The sequence below is a fragment of the Panthera tigris genome, chromosome A2 (assembly GCF_018350195.1).
Source record: "Panthera tigris isolate Pti1 chromosome A2, P.tigris_Pti1_mat1.1, whole genome shotgun sequence".
Lineage (NCBI taxonomy): Eukaryota > Metazoa > Chordata > Mammalia > Carnivora > Felidae > Panthera > Panthera tigris.
Window position 1 is genome coordinate 62678943 of NC_056661.1, and position 16919 is coordinate 62695861.

The 16919-nt window shown below is 55.6% G+C and overlaps 1 protein-coding gene across 1 annotated transcript in view; it reads right to left on the bottom strand.

Annotated features, from left to right (window-relative positions):
• The window catches only part of PKD1L1 (polycystin 1 like 1, transient receptor potential channel interacting), a 115854-nt gene that overhangs the window by 66487 nt on the left and 32448 nt on the right, over positions 1-16919 (bottom strand). The window contains 8 exon segments of the mRNA XM_042963126.1: positions 1788-2009; positions 4319-4500; positions 8047-8253; positions 10349-10481; positions 11040-11279; positions 12019-12187; positions 12600-12719; positions 14614-14787. Coding sequence (XP_042819060.1) covers positions 1788-2009; positions 4319-4500; positions 8047-8253; positions 10349-10481; positions 11040-11279; positions 12019-12187; positions 12600-12719; positions 14614-14787 — 1447 coding nt within the window.

Genomic DNA, 16919 nt, shown 5'->3' on the forward strand with positions numbered 1-16919 from the left:
CACCTTGGGGCTCCGCCCCCAGTGGCTGAGGACATTCTGCATTCTCACACGGCCTCGGGTGCTCCAGGGGACACTGCATCCATGCCCTTAGCCTTGCTCCCTGCAGTCTGCTGGGCCCCACACGTGAAACCCCACCCAATCTCTCAGGCCTGCAGCCCCGTGGCCCCCCGAATTCCTTCCCCAGGCTCCTTTGCTGACCAGCACTCGCCAACACATGCCCTGAGGAACGCAGTTCCTTAGGCGGTATGGGTGGTCAGGGTTTGCCGCCGCGGGCCTGATTCGATGGGTTTCTGTCCTGTGGGACTCAGGGGCCTCGGCAGGCCAAGGTAGAGAGACCCCCCCACCAACCTCCTGGAGCATGTGTGCGGTGCAGGTGTTCCCCCCGTGTCAGACCGCGGCCCCCCCCAGCACAGGAGGTCCGGGTGGAGGGAGCACAGCACACAGGGCCACGCAGGCTCCTCGAGGGGCCTCAGGCCGGGCTGTCCCTATGTGTGCACGTACGTGTGTCTGCGTGTAAGTGGTCACGCCTCTCTCCACGCACCACGTGCGCGTGCCTGTTGGGTAGGGACGGGCCAGACGCGGGAGGCCTGTCTGGCCCCAGACCTCGCAGAGACAGGGTCCACAGGGGCCCAGATAATGCCTGACAGGACTGATAGACATCCACCTTCAGAACATGGTGAGTATCTTCAAATAAATTCTTTATCTTATGAGTAACAGAATTATATGGTACATTGTATTTTTTTAAAAAGGGCCTAATTTATTAGTATAATTATTTAAATGATGGCCCAAGGCTTGTAGCCCTGTACTGGCATTCCTTCACTTAAAAAAAATTTTTTTTAAGTAGGCTCCACACCCAGTGTGGGGCTTGAACTCACGACCCGGAGATCAAGAGTCACATGCTCCACTGACTGAGCCAGCAGGGCACCTCCATTCCTTCACCTTTAACACACATCACGACTCAAAACCGATGCAGGCAGTCTGGGTCTGTATGGACCTTGGAGAAGTGTCCACTCTGTCTGCTGAGACTTGTTTCTCATGGCTTCAAACCTGAACCCCTGGGGGGTGGGGGGGGCTCCATCACGGTGGTCTGCCCGACCTTGGTACCACAGCTCACGTCCTCTCCTTTGCATTGGTCCTGCCAGGCACGGCCAATTTGCTTCCTCCTCCAGGAAGCCTTCCAGAACCAGCTACCCACATTTCTAACTACACGTGTTTTCAACATGACGACGGCAACTGCCTAGACCCGTTGCAGGGTCCATGTACGGAAGCGGTCCTGCTCGCCTGAGTCCTTGCGGACGTCCCCCTTGCCCCCAGCCCGCTCCTTGGGACCTAGCTCCCCAGGGGAAGTCTGAAGCAGCAGCAGGGCACGCCAGCCTGCATGGTGCTGGCGCTGAGTGGGGCCCTCACTCAGGTGCTAGTCTGGCCTCTGTGGTCACAGTATTTCTCTGCTCCTTCCACCTGCACCGCCTCCACGCTGCCATCTGGCCCAGCTCGGCGACGCCTGGAAGGCCCTGGGCAGAGGCCCTGAGATGCCTTAGCCCTTTCCAGGCTTGGCCTCAGGCCCCGGACACAGGAGCCCTCCCACTTGGAGCCCCCAGGTGCCAGCATGAGCCCAGCAGGCTCTGCCCTGGGGCCAGAGGACCGCGGATTCCCCCAGCCCTCCCTGGTCAGCCCCTTTCTCCTGTGGGCCCGGCTCCTGCATGCAGTGGCTCCCACACCCATAGGGCAGAGCACGGAAGGGTGCACCCCTTGAATCCGCAGTGCAGGGAGCACAGGACAGGACGCACCTGAGTGCCGAGTCGGGGCGAGGGGACAGGAACACCTGTGCCTCTGAAGAGTTCCGGCCACCGCTGGACACCATCAGTGTCACGAGAAACTGGTCATAGCTGTTGCTCAGAGAGTCCGCAGGAAAGGAAAGGGTGGGAGCCCCGGCATCCAGGCTGTGTGGAGAGGAGGCGGAGAAGCAGGGGTGCCCAGGGGCGCTGGCTGCGGTGCACTTCCAGTGATACCTGCGGGACGCCACCATGGGGCTGAATGCACCTGCTCTGGCCTGTCAGGTGACCACCCTGGGGTCACTCAGTGGGCTTTCCCGGGGCCCCAGGGGAGCAGCTGGGCAGGGAGCTGTGAGGTTGCGCTTATGCTCTGAGGCAGGGAGGGTGGGGGTGTCCAAAGCGGGAGCAGTACTGCCAGGTAACCACCTGGCTTCCTGGGCCAGGACATGAGCACCAGGCACGCTCAGTCCTCTGTACTTGCGACAGTCAGGAAGACAGCCCCACCCCTGCCTGGGGCAGGTCCTGCCCGGGGGTGGGGGGAGGGGCAGGGACACATGGAGACAAGCAGCGCCCCCCAGGGAGGTGCCGGCCCTGCAGCCGCAGGCTCCCCCCCCCCGCCGCAGCACCCCCAAATCTGCACTCCTGCTCATACCTTCAAGGTCACTTCCCTCTCTTGGCTGCAGGTAAGCTGGACCCGGACACCCATCCTAACCCTCCCTGTATCCAGAGCCTGTCCAGCTCAGGCCCTTGTGGGAGCGACCCTCCCCGGGGCTCGGCGGGAACAATCCCCGTTCCCAGGGGGAGACTCAGCCCGTCTCAGCAAACACACACACTGAGCCCTTGCTTCTGGGTGCCACGTGGGGCTGTCGGGAGGGCACAGCGTGACCAAGACCCCGCTGTGTCCTGAGGCCACGGTGCAGGAGGTACACAGCCAGCTGCGTGCTTTGTCCAGAGTGCGTACACATCACCGGCAAGTGAAGGGGCCACCTCTGGCCTCCGCCAAAGCCCATACTTGGACGCAGCAAATGTCTACGCTGGTTATTCACGAACACTCACTGAGGCCCTGCTGGGCGCCAGGCACAGGGGATATGCCAAACCGCAGCCCTGCCCTTCTGGAGGGACTGTTCCAGAGGGAACAGACTGCTGACAGTGACAGCCGGTGAGCGGATATCCGATGTCACGGGGACAAGGCACAGAGTCGGGATGGGACCGTCGTTGCTTCAGATGGGGCCCTCAGAAGCCCCCCGGGTATGTGGTATCTGAGCGCAGACGGAAGGAAGTGGGGTGGGGACAGTCCAGGAGTCAGCTGAGGGAAGATGCGGGAGGCACCCCCACCGCCCCAGTGCTGAGGGCAGGGGGGGAGCATGGAGCAGGAAGAGGACTCGGGGGACAGGTGGCCATAGGCCTGGGGCACGGGGAGTGCTCGGGCAGCGCTGCAGACTTTGGGGCAGGGCTTTGCGAGCTGCGTCCAGCTGCTCCAAGAAGCAGGGCCTGACGGTGGGCAGGGGACAGCCGGGCACCGGTGAGGACGCCCTGTGGGAGGAAGCCGGATGCAGCCCTCACGGCGGACAGGGCCAGTGAGTCTTCCTGACAGACCGGCCACAAAGAGGGAGAAGAGCAGCCGCGGCCACTGAAGGCTTTGGCCTCGGTAACAGGAAGGACCTTCCATCAGCAGACGGGAAGGCCGCAGAGGGCCCGACGGGCGAGGACACAGCCAGCCAGGAGTCCAACGGTGGTCTGGGTGGGGGCTGCACGGACGGTGTCTGTGGAGGGTGCAGCTCGGGGGGAGTGGGGTGCGGACGGTGTCCACATCAGGAAACTGGGTGAGGCCACCAGGGAAGGTGTGTGGACGGTCAAGGGCACCAGGCTTGAGCCGGGGCCTCTAACATTAAGGGATGCGCGAGACTCTGAGATCAAGCTCCCCGAACACCAAAGCAAGAACTTTAGTAATGTAATAACTTATTTGTTAAGGACGGACTGTTTGTGTGAGGTGTGAGCGGGGCCTCGGGAGAGGATTAGATCATGAAGGGGGGGGCCACGAAAAGACTGGCGCGCCTATAACGTGGTCCCCAGGGAGCCCTGGACCCCTTCAACCCTGTGAGGACACAGTGAGGGCGCCAGCTCCGAAAGAGGAAGCAGGTCCCCCCTGGACACGGAGCCAGCTGGCACCCTGGTCCTGGCCTTCCAGCGCCCAGAGGGGACAGAAGGAAACGTGTGGTTTATGGACGACGCAGGCCGGGGTGGTTTGTTACAGCAGCCGGAACGGATTGAGGCAGTATTTCAACTTCCATTTTCTAAAACACCAACTCACAAAGCTGCTCATGTGTTTAGTTCCACACCTTCCCCAAATCCCTTACGTTACGATCCCGAGTGAAACGTCAGTTCAGCTAACAAGAGTGGAGGCACTTAAGTTGTTTGAATGACGAGGCAGGATTTACGGCCACCTCTCCCAACGTTTCTGGGCCTGGGTTTGGAGAAGGCGATGGGTGGGGGGAGGGGAGGGAGGCTGTGCCCAGCCCAGATGGTCACACAGCCCCCGGGCTCACCTGACAACGGCTCCAGGACTGTCTGGGTCATAGGACTGGGATCCCCTGAGGACGATGATGGACGAGGGGGCTCTGGAGATGAACAGGTGCGTGCCCTCGGAGATGACGCTCACGGGGGCCCGGGCTCGCACCTCCACCCCCACACGGTAGCTGCTGTGCACGACGCTGCCTTCCACCTGAACCTGGAACACCGCCGACAAGGGGGCATCACCCGGGGGACTGGGCAGGACGACCTCCGGGGTGGACGCTCCTCTGACTCTGGAAGGAAACTAGGGCATCTAAATGCGCCGCTGGCTCCAACAGCGGCTCCGAGCGCTGCACCGAGAAGGTCTGTTATTTCCAACCCCAGCCAGTCACCTTCGCCAGGCAAACAGCCTACTGTGTGCCCGGTGGAAGCAGAGTGGCTGAAGCCGGTGAGGATGGGGGCATTCGCTCACCGCATCTGGAGGGCACACGGAGCTGGGGACAGAGCAACACCGTCAGTAACATGGCCCTGTCTGCTCACAGTCCAGATGCCAAACCTACTCCACAGACAGGGAGTCTGTCCATCTGTCCATGGTCTTGGACGGCACTGGAGACTTCCTTCAAACTACATTTCTACCCCCATGTGATCGATGCTCTTGAAGCAAATAAATGAACTTTGAGACAAATACTCTTCAACTCAAGAATATGGAACAGTTTATGAGGAAGGCATTTGCAAGGGTTCTTTTAGAAGTTTGATGCAACTTTAAAAACAAATAGAGCCTAACACCCGCTGTTCTTTTCACGGGTCCTGGCTGGGTCCTCCGTGACTTTCTCCAAAAACGTACCCATGATCGCTGCTGGCGGTTCTCCCGAGAGCGGGCCTGAGGGCGATGCACCGTCTCTGATTACACTCCAATCTGCCTGCCCAGCTCCTCCCGCCCAAGAAGCCAACAGGAACGTCCAGAGACGGGGACCCCGTCCCCCAGGGTGGGGGAACCCGTCAGGACAGTGACGGCAGGAGGTCTGGACATCTGAGGGAGTGGCCCCCGAAGGCGAAGTGATGACACGAGCTCGGATCTCAGCAAAAGCATCTTCTCAAGTCGGGTCGCCACGACTCGGACAAAGATACATCCGTAGCCCACTCAACGCCAATGACACAGCTGATGAGTGAGTGTGTCAACCAGCGGAGCCATTGAGCGCCGAGGCGTGGACCGCAACCATGACCCTTCCCACATGGGCAGGCGAGGGCACCTGTGACCCCACTGTCCGGATCTCGGGGAAAAGGGACTCTCAAGTGCTGGATGCATGAAGTTACCAGCATTGGGCCTCATCAAGCATTTCGCTGCCCATCTTTGTGCACCTTATCCAATGGCACACACTAGCTCAGAGCTGCAGGATGGAAAGGGAACCCATGGCCACACGGCCCTGTCCGCTTCTCTTTTTGCCAGGTCACAGAGCACTGACTCGTGACCTTACACAGTATGAACCAGCCTCTGCATGAATGGCTGTTTCTAACCACACTGACAATGGTACTTGTAATCTGCAGGGTTCGGAGCCACACCACAGGGAGATGGGCATCCGTGCCAGGCCTCTCGGGCAGGGGGCCAGACCGCCTGTCTTGGGAATTCTCCTCCACCCCATTCGTGCCCAGCTGGAACACGGGGTGGTTAGGCTGGTCACACAGTCCACACCATGACCGCACTGGGTCTGCTCTGGGCCACGTCTGTCCAGCTGAAATCTGCCCTTCTGGCAGTCACTTCCCCAAGAACCTCAGTGACAAGGAGACCCCCAAGACTGGTCACAGAACAGGAATGCCTGCTTGGTCTTGTCAATGTGATGACGGACAGTAAAGATTTTAAGCCACGTTAAACCAAGAAAAAATATAGACCGTTTCAGGAACAAGTGATTTCGAGAATATAATGGGGGTGCCTTGGGTGGCTCAGTCGGTTGAGTTGACTTTGGCTCAGGTCGTGATCTCATGGTTCAGTTCAGGAGTTCGAGCCCCGTGTCAGGCTCTGTGCTGACAGCTCAGAGCCTGCAGCCTGTTTCAGATTCTGTGTCTCCCTCTCTCTCTCTGCCCCCTCCCCTGCTTGTGCTCTGTCTCTCAAAAATAAACAAACATTAAAAAAATAAAATAATAACTGGGGCACCTGGATGGCTCAGTCAGTTAAGCATCCCACTTTGGCTCAGGTCATGATCTCACGCCTCATGGGATTAATCCCCGTATCAGGCTCTGTGCTGACAGCTCAGAGCCTGGAGCCCGCTTTGGATTTTGTGTCTCCCTCTCTCTCTGCCCTCCCCTACTTGTGCTCTGCCTCTCTCTCTCTCTCTCAAAAATAAACATTTAAAAACAGGGAGTATTACTAATAAAACATTTCTACTATTTAAAAATTAACAGATCCTTATGATGTTTATTATAGACATACCAAACCTTGTCTCGTTTTCAGGCTCCTTCACCTGTTCCATTCCCAAAACAAAAGGGCTGCCTGCTGGGGCTCCTCCCTCCTGCTCCTGTCCTCGCTGCTCAGAAAGTGTCCCAAATGGACACTCTGCTCTCCTGAGGGAAATGGGGAGCAGTCTCACTGTCCTCCATGCACTCGGTCTTAACCTTTGCGTTTTCCATTTCACTTGTGCGAGTAATCACGAGGGTAGGTGAACCCTCGTGGGTTTTACTGGCCGTAAACCCACCTGCAGTCACCTGTTCTGCCTTTCTGCCCACGGCCACTGTGCCATTTCAGCCTCCCCTTGCCTCTGAGTTCATCATTAGAGCACTCCAGAGTGATGGAATGTTCCAGAGAGTATTCAGTAGTGAAGTCCCATCCTTCAGTCTACTCCCAACTCTTCCCTAATTAATACTTCTGAAGTAAAGTGTGGTTCCCACTCCACTGCCTCTGACCCTTCCTGTGGCCTTCGTCTGCAACGGTGCTACTGTGGCCGTCACCCGGCCCTTGGGGAGGGGTCCAGGGCACGGTGGGACGAGCACAGATGTGGCAAGGAAGCAACTGGAAATCCTGATCGCGGTGTAATGCTGCTGAGACACGCAAGCACATGTCACTGCTCCCAGTGTGTGTGCTGGTGTCCCCAGGGACCTGAGGGACCCACGCTGGTCACCACGCATAGGGCAGACCCTCATGTCCCAGATGAAGGAACAAAGCCCCCTCCCTATGGAGCTGGGGCGGCACCGGTGGTCTCCAGTCCAGCCTTTACACCTGCCAGGCAGACCCCAGACCCCTCACCAGGTCTGTTCCCCACTTGCCCTGCCAGCCTGTGCCCCCTCGCGAGCCCTAGTCTCCTTCAGGGTCTTGGCCCCGGCTGCTGCCTCCCACGTCCTGTGCCCCATGAAGCCAACTCTCCTAGAAGAGACCACGACCTACTGTCACCATTTTTCCAGCCAAACGCAGCAAATGTCAGCACCAGCCTGGTCACCAGGGTCCCCTGGTGGCCCTGCTCTCTGACTAACATGCCCTCCCTTCCCAGGCAGCGGGCCCCTTGATGACACAAATACACCTTTAACATCCCGGGACTACCTTGGTGACATGGTCAAAGCAGGTGAACAGGAAGCTTTTGCTAAACAAATAAGGAGATTTTCACGATTACTCTGTCCGCATTTGGACATAAAATGTGTTAAAGGAATCAAGCACTTCTCGAGATCCCAGCCACACCTGTTGTGACAGCCCTCTTTTTCTTGGACAGAGCAGGCTGGGGTAACAGAGGCTGGGGTCCTGTTCGGAGGCTGGTGGAAAGCACGCTGGCCAGTCACCCACCTTGGCAAGAGCGGTGTAGTTCCCAGGCTGTAGGAAGTAGCCGGGGACAGTGAGGGTCTGCCCGTGAGTGCTGACAGCAGGGGGCAGGGGCACCCGTGCCCCCTCAGAGTTCCAGAAGGTCCAGGTGTAGGAGAGGCCTTGGGAGATGTCACAGAGGATCGCAGACTCAAACGTCACACCCAGGTTCACGGGCTGAGATCTCCACACCTGCGGGTTAAAGAGAAAAGAGCTCGAAAGGTCCATTATGCCTGACGCCACAGAGAAGCGTCAAAACTTACTCTCAACATCGGGCACCAGTGACCCTCTTGCATAATCACAGGATGGGCCCCTTATAGCTGGAATACAAAACACTGAAACAAATACACATTCCTCCTGCAGACAAAATCATGAGTCAATATACAAAAACAAGAAAGAATATGTGAATATTTATACTTATATACCCATGAGAGGAAAAATCCTTCTAAGATTAATGGGAAAATATGAAAGGGAAAAGGTGAATAGATCTGATTCCATAGAAATTTAAACTTCTGAACAGTCAAGTATAGTTTCAAAAAGATATCCACATAGAAAAGAAACACACGGGTAAAATACATGAAAGTTAGTATTATTTAAAACTTTTTTATGTTTATTTATTTTTGAGAGAGACACAGTGACAGAGTGTGAGTGGGGGAGGGACAGAGAGAGAGGGAGGTACAGAATCTGAAGCAGGCTCCAGGCTCCGAGCTCCAAGCTGTCAGCACAGAGCCGGGGACGGGGCTCGAACCCACGAACTGCGAGATCAAGGCCTGAGCTGAAGTTGGACACTTAACCACTGAGCCCCCCAGGCGCCCCAGTATTGTTAAAAATCAAGAAATATTAGGGGTGCCTGGTGGCTCAGTGGGTTAAGCGTCTGTTTTCTCATCTTAGCCCAGGTCATGATCTCACAGCTCGTGAGTTCGAGCCCTGCGTCAGGCTCTGAGCTGACAGTGAGGGGCCTGCTTGGGATTTTCTTTCTCCCTCTCTCCCTCTTTGCCCCTCCCCCACGTGTGTACACTCTGTCTCTCTCTAAAACAAATTTAAAAAGAAAGAAACTGGTATTTATTAAAATTGGAATGTGACTTTTGACGTTAAGTGTGTCCAGTGACAGTGGCATTCTCCTGATGCATTTCAGATGATTTCCCGTTTTTCTTTACACTCTTAGAAAATGTGTATGAGACAAAAAAACTATGAAGAAAAAACGGACTCGTCAATGTTGTTTTATTTTAAAAATGAAAAAAACTTGAGTACTCTTTTTTGTGGAAAACAACCCCAGGAGGTGCCTGGCTGGCTCAGTCAGTAGAATGTGCCACTCTTGATCTCAGGGTTGTGAGTTCGAGCCCTCGCTGGGTGTAGAGCTTACTTAGAAAACAAAAAAAGAAGAGAACCCCAGATCACACAGCCAATACACAGTTTGAGCCACATGGCATGGAGTCAACTCGACCATGTTTAACCAGGGAAAAACCCCATTTGGTGGCTCAACCCAAGAGCAGAGTCAGGATTTAAGCGCAGACCCCTCTCCCCTGATTCCAGGGGGACCCATGCTCCTCATGGCCATGTTAAGGGTCCCCCCTGACCTTCTGTCCGTCTCCCCGACCCAGAGAGCCCACTGCCCGTGCAGACTGATGACCTTGTAGGCACATGCTGGCCTCATGGGGGCATGGGTCTCACTTGTAAGGGACCGTCACTGTCCCACAGGGCCCACATGGCCAGGAACCACCCGGGCCTTGCCCGAGGGACTGTGTGCCCCCCGATCCCCACTGCCTCATCTGGGGTAGGAGGTCCCCAACCCAAGACCCCGGTCAGCAGCCCATCAACGGCCTCTGATGCCGGAAAACCACGGGACAAATTCGGGCAAATGCAGCCGAGTCCCAGGCTTTCACTCCATGTGTCACTGGACACTTCTGCCCTGAAAGGGAAAATCCGCTCCACACGAGAGGCCTCAAAGGAAAAAAAGGAATAAAAAGTGGCCCTACTTTTCCTAACCCATAGTAGGCGCTCAGGAAAGGGCTGGCTGACACCGTGTGTACCCAAACGTCCCCTTCTCCTGACAACACTTCTGTGCTTTGCACCAGCAATTTCTGGAAAGCTTCTCAGAGCCGGTGGCTCTGAGCACCAGAGGAAGGGGGGAGAACGAAGGCCCAATCAGCCCAGAAGGAGGACCCCTGGGCCTGGCTCTCAGCGCTCAGAGGCCCTCAGAAGTGCCCCCTTGCGTCCAGCACGGAGGGCCGGTGGCACAGAGCCTCCCTTTACTGCCCCAAGTGCCGTCGTTCCAGTCCAGCCCTACCTGCACCTTCCCCGGCCCCATGTTCTTCACTGGGGGCGGCTGGCAGGGCTCACGCACGATGAAAAGTTGCTTTCTCAGGGAGGCAGTGCTGACGTCGTTGAAGGCGAGGACCTGGACGGTAAACTCCCCTTCCCTGGAAGGGCCACAACGCACAGGAATGAAGAGACTGAGCCCGTCTGTCTGTCCCTCCTCCTCTGGGACACCCTCCATCGGAGTGAGTGTAGGACTCTGAGCCGGGAGGCTCAGACCTGGACCCGGGTGGCCCACGCCTCGTCCACTCCTAACCTTGAACGTGGCTTCCCGTGGGCACGTCCACCTCCCCAGGCAGGCCTAACTGTGCATGGATCTCCAGAATGCCTCACGCCAGGTAAACAGTGGGTGCTCAATAAATACCGAATGAAAGGACACAGCCCAAGCACCTCAGGATGACAGAGAGGCCCTTCGCAGTCTTCTGAGCCCCTTCTACCCGCGTCGGGCCCCCACCACTTGTCCCACTGCCCTCTCCGTGCCTCCTGGGGCTCAGAACATCCGTCTTCCTCCTGCCGTCCCCAGACCGGGAGCTCCCGGGGAGCAGCTGGGTTTACATGTCACTCTTCAGTATCTGCCAATGGCATGCGCTGTGGGGTCGGTTAGGAGACCCTTATGTGCCGGCCGCCGTGTGCAGGGCCCTGCCTGCACCTGAGCCCCTCACCTGCTGTAGCTGTGGCTGGCAGAGCTGCCCCCCAGGCCCACGGCGCCGTCCCCAAAGTCCCATAGGAAAGCGACATCGCTGCCGAAGTTGAGTCTGCACTCAAAGGTCACGCTGGTGTTGAGCAGAGCCGAGGACGGGGACGCAAGCCGATTGGCGACGATTCTCCTCTGCGCCCTGATGCGGTGGGGCTCCGAGGCCACCCTGCCCAGCCTGCTGGAAGCCTGCACCGTCACGCTGTACCTGGGGCGGGGGGGGGGGGGTGGGTGGGGTGGGGACCGAGGAGGGGGCAGGTAGGGCAGGGGGAGACAGGAACAGGTCAGGAACAGAGAACCCCGCCTCACTGCCCGAGAAAGGTGGGGGTGGGCACGGTCCTCCACAGGGCTTTCCCACTTACTGGGGGGCCACCCCTCGGTCATTAGGTCAGTCACCTCCAGAGTCAGGGGGGGAGGGTCAAGCACTGGGACCCCTCCTTGGAGGGGGAATTTACCCAGGTGGGGGAGATGGGATCTGAACCCAGGAAAGTTTGGTTCCAAAGCCCCACACATGCCCCTGGTGCAAGCGGGAAGGAAGGAGCCTCTTCTTTAAATTCACATTTGAGGGGCGCCTGGGGGCCCAGTCAGTTCAGCGTCCAAGCCTCTGACTTCGGCTCAGGTCATGATCTCACAGCTCATGGGATTGAGCCCTGAATTGGGCTCTGTGCTGATAGCTCAGAGCCTGCTTAGAATTCTCTCTCTCTCTCTCTCTCTCTCTCTTTCAGTCTCTGCCCCTCTCCCGCTCACACTCTCTCTCAAAATAAATACACTTAAAGAAATCAAAGTTAAAAAATGAAAAAATAAACAAATGTACATTTGAAGTCCCATTCGCGGATGCACCAGCGGCACTAAGTGTGAATGTAGCTCGAGGTCGTGGCGGGGAGATCTGTACACTGAGCTACGGCCACACTGCCAGCAGCCACCCCTCGTGATGCCCATTTACTGACCACTGGGGGATGCGGAGTCTTTTCCTAATGCTCCTGGAAGTTGTCCTCACGGGTGGGCCTTCTCCGAAATACCACAGGAACTCCAGGGGGACCGTCTCCTTGGTCACAGCCAGAAAGGTGATGTCGGTGTCGGTGGCAAACACGGTTCCGTTAGTGTAGACAGAGACGGCTGTGTACGTGAGGGAGGTACAGATGCTTCGGGCCATCCAGGGACCCCAGCCTCCTCACCTCCCACACAGTCGGGCGGGAAGGCAGGATCCTGAGCCCGCTGACACACAGGCGGCCCCAGGGCAAAGGCCAGCAAAGTCCTAAAGTGATGGGGCGATTCCCTGTGAAATCTCCTGGAAAGCGTCTGGTACAGGGTCAGGGGCTCCCAGAGGATTCTGCACCATAACCCACCCCGTACCTTCAGGCTGAAGCCTCGAGGTGGGTGGTTTCTAGAAAGCCCTACAACAAACTACAGGGCTAGTTCAAGGGCAAAAGAAAATCTCAGCAGAGCTAATCGTGGAAACTGGCATTGCCCGGGGCCCTCGGTGATCCCGACTGACTCTGACAAGTCTCGAATCAGAAAGGGAACATACGCTGCATCTGGAACCGAACAGTCACGGGTTTCCACGCCTGGCCGCCGCCCGCTCGTGTACGAGAAGTGAAGGACACGTTCCACGAGGGCCCAGTTGGAAAACGATGTGTGACGACAGTGCCTACGCGGGAAAACACAAAACAGAAAACGTGGCGACGATCTTAAAAATCCACTCCTCTGTCTCAAGCAACAGATGGTCCCCAGTTTCCATTTTTTACTCTCTCTCTCTGAATCCCAGTGGATTTCAAAATTCTGAAGCCCGAGGTTTGGAATCAGACAAGCCTGCGGAACGTGAACCCTGTCACAAAATGTTTTTCGCGGGAATCCTGTTTTCTCTTCTCCCCCAGGAACTGCCTGGCGTAGCAGTAACTGTTAATTCCTTTGCTGGATGGCCTCGTCTTTAAAGGGCCTCCCCGGTGCGCACCAAGGAGTGTCTTACTTCACAAGGGCTCCTAACAGGGTCAGGTGGGGACAAGCTTTTAACCCCTCGGACACGCAATGCAAAGGGCTGCACACACATGATACGTGCACACGCATGTGTGTGCGTGTACCGGGAGGGCAGGCACCGTACATGGTGTCAGGGTCCAGAGCAGGACCGTCACGTCTGGGCACACTGGTCTGCTGGGACAGGAGGAGAGGAGATGGGTCTTTGTTCTCAGGGACTGGTGTTCTGTGCAGCTCTTTTCTTTACGGAGACAAAATCCTCTTTTATAACAACGGTAATGTGCAGTGGGTATTTTGTTCTTCATCAATGCTCTAGAATATTTTTTTAACATTTATTTATTTTTGAGAGGCAGAGCGTGAGCAGGGTGGGGGCAGAGAGAGAGGAGACACAGAATCTGAAACGGGCTCCAGGCTCTGCACGGACAGCAGCGAGCCCGACATGAGGCTCAAATTCGTGAACCGTGAGGTCATGACCTGAGCCGAAGTTGGATGTTCAACTGACTGAGCCACCCAGGTGCCCCAGTGTTTTAGAATTTCTGAAAAATAAATATCTCATGTCTAAGAGTGACAGCATCTCACTGACCACACCTACAACTCAGTTCTGACCAGGACACAGTCACCAGCCGGGAAGAGGAACCACGACATACGAATCCGCACGAGACTACTCAGGTGGTCCATCTGTGCCGGGTCTCCCGATCCCAACTCCCAGTGCAGACCCCAAGGGCACAGACTAAAAATCCCTCCTCCCTGTGTTTTGTGACATCCTGGACAGAGAGGCACTCACGGGGCTAAGTGTATAGAGAGTGTGCGGTCGGTGTGTAAGACCCCATGAGTATCATCCGGACATGTCCTCGCTGGCCTCTCCTTTTCCCTGCTTCCGGGAAACATAACCCATAATTCCATCCCCTGAGGCTGAGTATCTCCGACGGGTGCCCACACTCGCCCACGACTCTTCTTCCCATGTGTTGCTGATATTTGGCTGGGATCCTCCACTCCCACTCCACCGGCCTCCAAGCCGGGTCCCTTACAACACAGAGCGCCAAGGGAGCCCCCGCCGGCGGCCGTGGGCCCGATGTGAGCGAAGCAGGAGGAGAGCGCCTGGCACCCTGTGAACATTCAGCCGTCTGCAGCACCCGTCGGGCCTCCTCTCTGTGCGCGGACTCACTGCCACGCTGTCAGCCCCAAATGCTCTCCCCGCACCCGTTACCTCGCGGCAGACCCACTCCTCAAGGCCCATCATGGACTGCTTAACCTGCAGGTGCACACGATCCCTCCCGAAACCTCCCAGGCCCTGGCCGTGCCCTTGGGGATGCAGCTCCGTGTCCTGGCTCCTGTTTTTCAGACGCAGACCTCCATGCGTTTACTAGACTGTGAATCCCGAGACAAGAACTCTGGACACGCCCCTCAGAGCACAGTACTGTGCAATCAGTGCTTGCTGAGCGAGGCGCAGTGAGGCAGGAGCGCGTGTCTGGATGGGAATGGCTATGCCCTGCACCGTACAACGCCAGCACAGAGGCTCGCCGCATCCAGAGTGGAGGGCGGGAGGTTCAGACCCCGGGTGCAGCTCTTACCTTTCTGATCCGTGAGGGAGTCCGTGAGGACAAGAAGCCCGTCCTTGTGGATGCTGCTGGAGTTCATGGACACAGACATGGTCGCAGGGCCGATGTCCACATAATAGGGGCCGAGCTCCTTTTCAGTTCCACGGAACTCACTGTGAATAACTGCCTTGAGCACATAGACTCCTTCTGGAAAAAGGAAGAAGAATGACCACTAAATGAACCATTAAAAATATGTGCAACATCAAACCTGCGTGGAAGGGCAGTGACGGTGATGACACTGGGAACCGACACAGCAGAGGCGACTTTCTCTTTCAGGAGGGCCACGTCATGGGCACGGGACATCATGCAGGCGGGCCACGTCGTGGGCATGGGACACTCCACAGGGCCCTGTGTGGGTTTTAGTGCTCCGCTGTGGTGAAAGTCTTAATAATTTTCATTAACAAAGGGCTCTGCATTTGCATTTTGCCCTGGGCCCCGGGAGTTCTGCTGTGGTACACATTCACAAGGATGGAGACAGACCCTGGTCACCCCACCACTAGGCAAAACAATACAGTGGTTGTGAATATCACAAGCACAGACAAGCACACGCAGCACACAACTGCCCTCTAATGAAGTGGGGCAGGGGGGTGGCGCTGAGCTGGCTGGCAGGCGGGAGACCACTGAGCACATAAAACACTCTACAAAAGTTAAGACGGGGAGCCCCTGGGTGGCTCGGTCAGTTGAGTATCCGACTCTTGCTGTCAGCTCAGGTCATGATCTCACCGTTCATGAGTTCGAGCCCCGCATAGGGCTCTGTGCTGACGGCTTGGAGCCTGCTTGGGATTCTCCCTCTCTCTCTCTCTGCCCCTCCCCCACTCCCACTGTCTCTCCAAATAAATAAATATGTATTTGTTTAATCTTTCCGGGGGCACTTGCGTGACTCAGTCAGCAGAGCGTCTGACTTCAAATCAGATCATGATCTTCCCATTTGTGGGTTCGAGCCCCACTTTGGGCTCCCTGCTGTCAGCACAGAGCCTGCTTCAGATCCTCTGTCCCACTCTCTCTCTCTGTCCCTCCCCAACCTGTGCTCTCTTTTTCAAAATTAAACAATAATAAAAAAAATTTATTAAAAAAAGCAGAAATTAATAAACTTAGGGGAGGAATGTAATTAATGAAATTCAAAGACTGGGCCTTTAAATAAACCAATGAAACTGTGCCTGACCCAGTCAAGGACAAGGAGAAAGCATAACCCAGAAATAAGACGCGGCAGAAGGAGACACCCATGAACACTGATGAAACGTAAGGAGCCGTTACCGCCCACTTGGCTCACTTTGTGCAAATACACGCGACAACCGGGGTTCAGTGGATGCTTTCCCAAGAAAATGTAACTTAAAAAAACTAACTGCAACAGAAATAGAAAACTTCAACAGTAAAAATAAACTCTTTCATTTATTTTTTTAAGTTGATTTATATATCCTGAGGGGGAGGGAGGGGCAGAGACGGAGAGACAGAGAGAGAGTCCCAAGCAGGCTCCATGCTGTCAGCGCAGAGCCCAACATGGGGCTGGATCCCATGAATGGTGAGATCATAACCTGAGCTGAAATCAAGAGTTGGATGCTCAACTGACTGAGCCACCCAGGAGCCCAAAAATAAAATCTTAAAAAAAAAAAGAAAGGTTGCGGGGGATCGGGGGGTGCACCTGCTTGTCTCAGTCAGTGGAGCATGCAACCCTTGATCGCAGGATCATGAGTCTGGTCACCATGTTGGGTGTAGAGATTACGTAAAAATAAATTTTAATTAAAAAAAAATTTTTTTTTTACATTTATTTATTTTTGAAAGACAGAGTGAGGCAGAGCGTAAGTGGAGGAGGGGCAGAGAGAGAAGGAGACACAGAATCTGAAACAGGCTCCAGGCTCTGAGCTGTCAGCACAGGGCCTGACACGGGGCTCGAACTCACGAACTGTGAGATCATGACCTGAGCTGAAGTCGGACACTCAACTGACTGAGCCACCCAGGTGCCCCTGTAAAAATAAAATTTAAAAAAAATAGAAGAAGGAGAAAACATCTCAACAGATGAATTCCCACAGATAAAATAGAAGAAGGTGGCATAGAAGAAATGGAGGCAATTAACATCGATATGCGTGTGTATGTATCAGTCTCAGAGAGTTATCAGCAAATTCTCCAAAACAGAATAATGATTTCCAAAGCTATTTAAACCATTTCAAGACCAACAAAATAAAGAAAACCTCCACACAACATCGATACCCCAAATTCAAAACAACCACACAAAACTTAGTGACTACAGACGAGTCCCATGTCATTACCAGAGGAAGAAACAT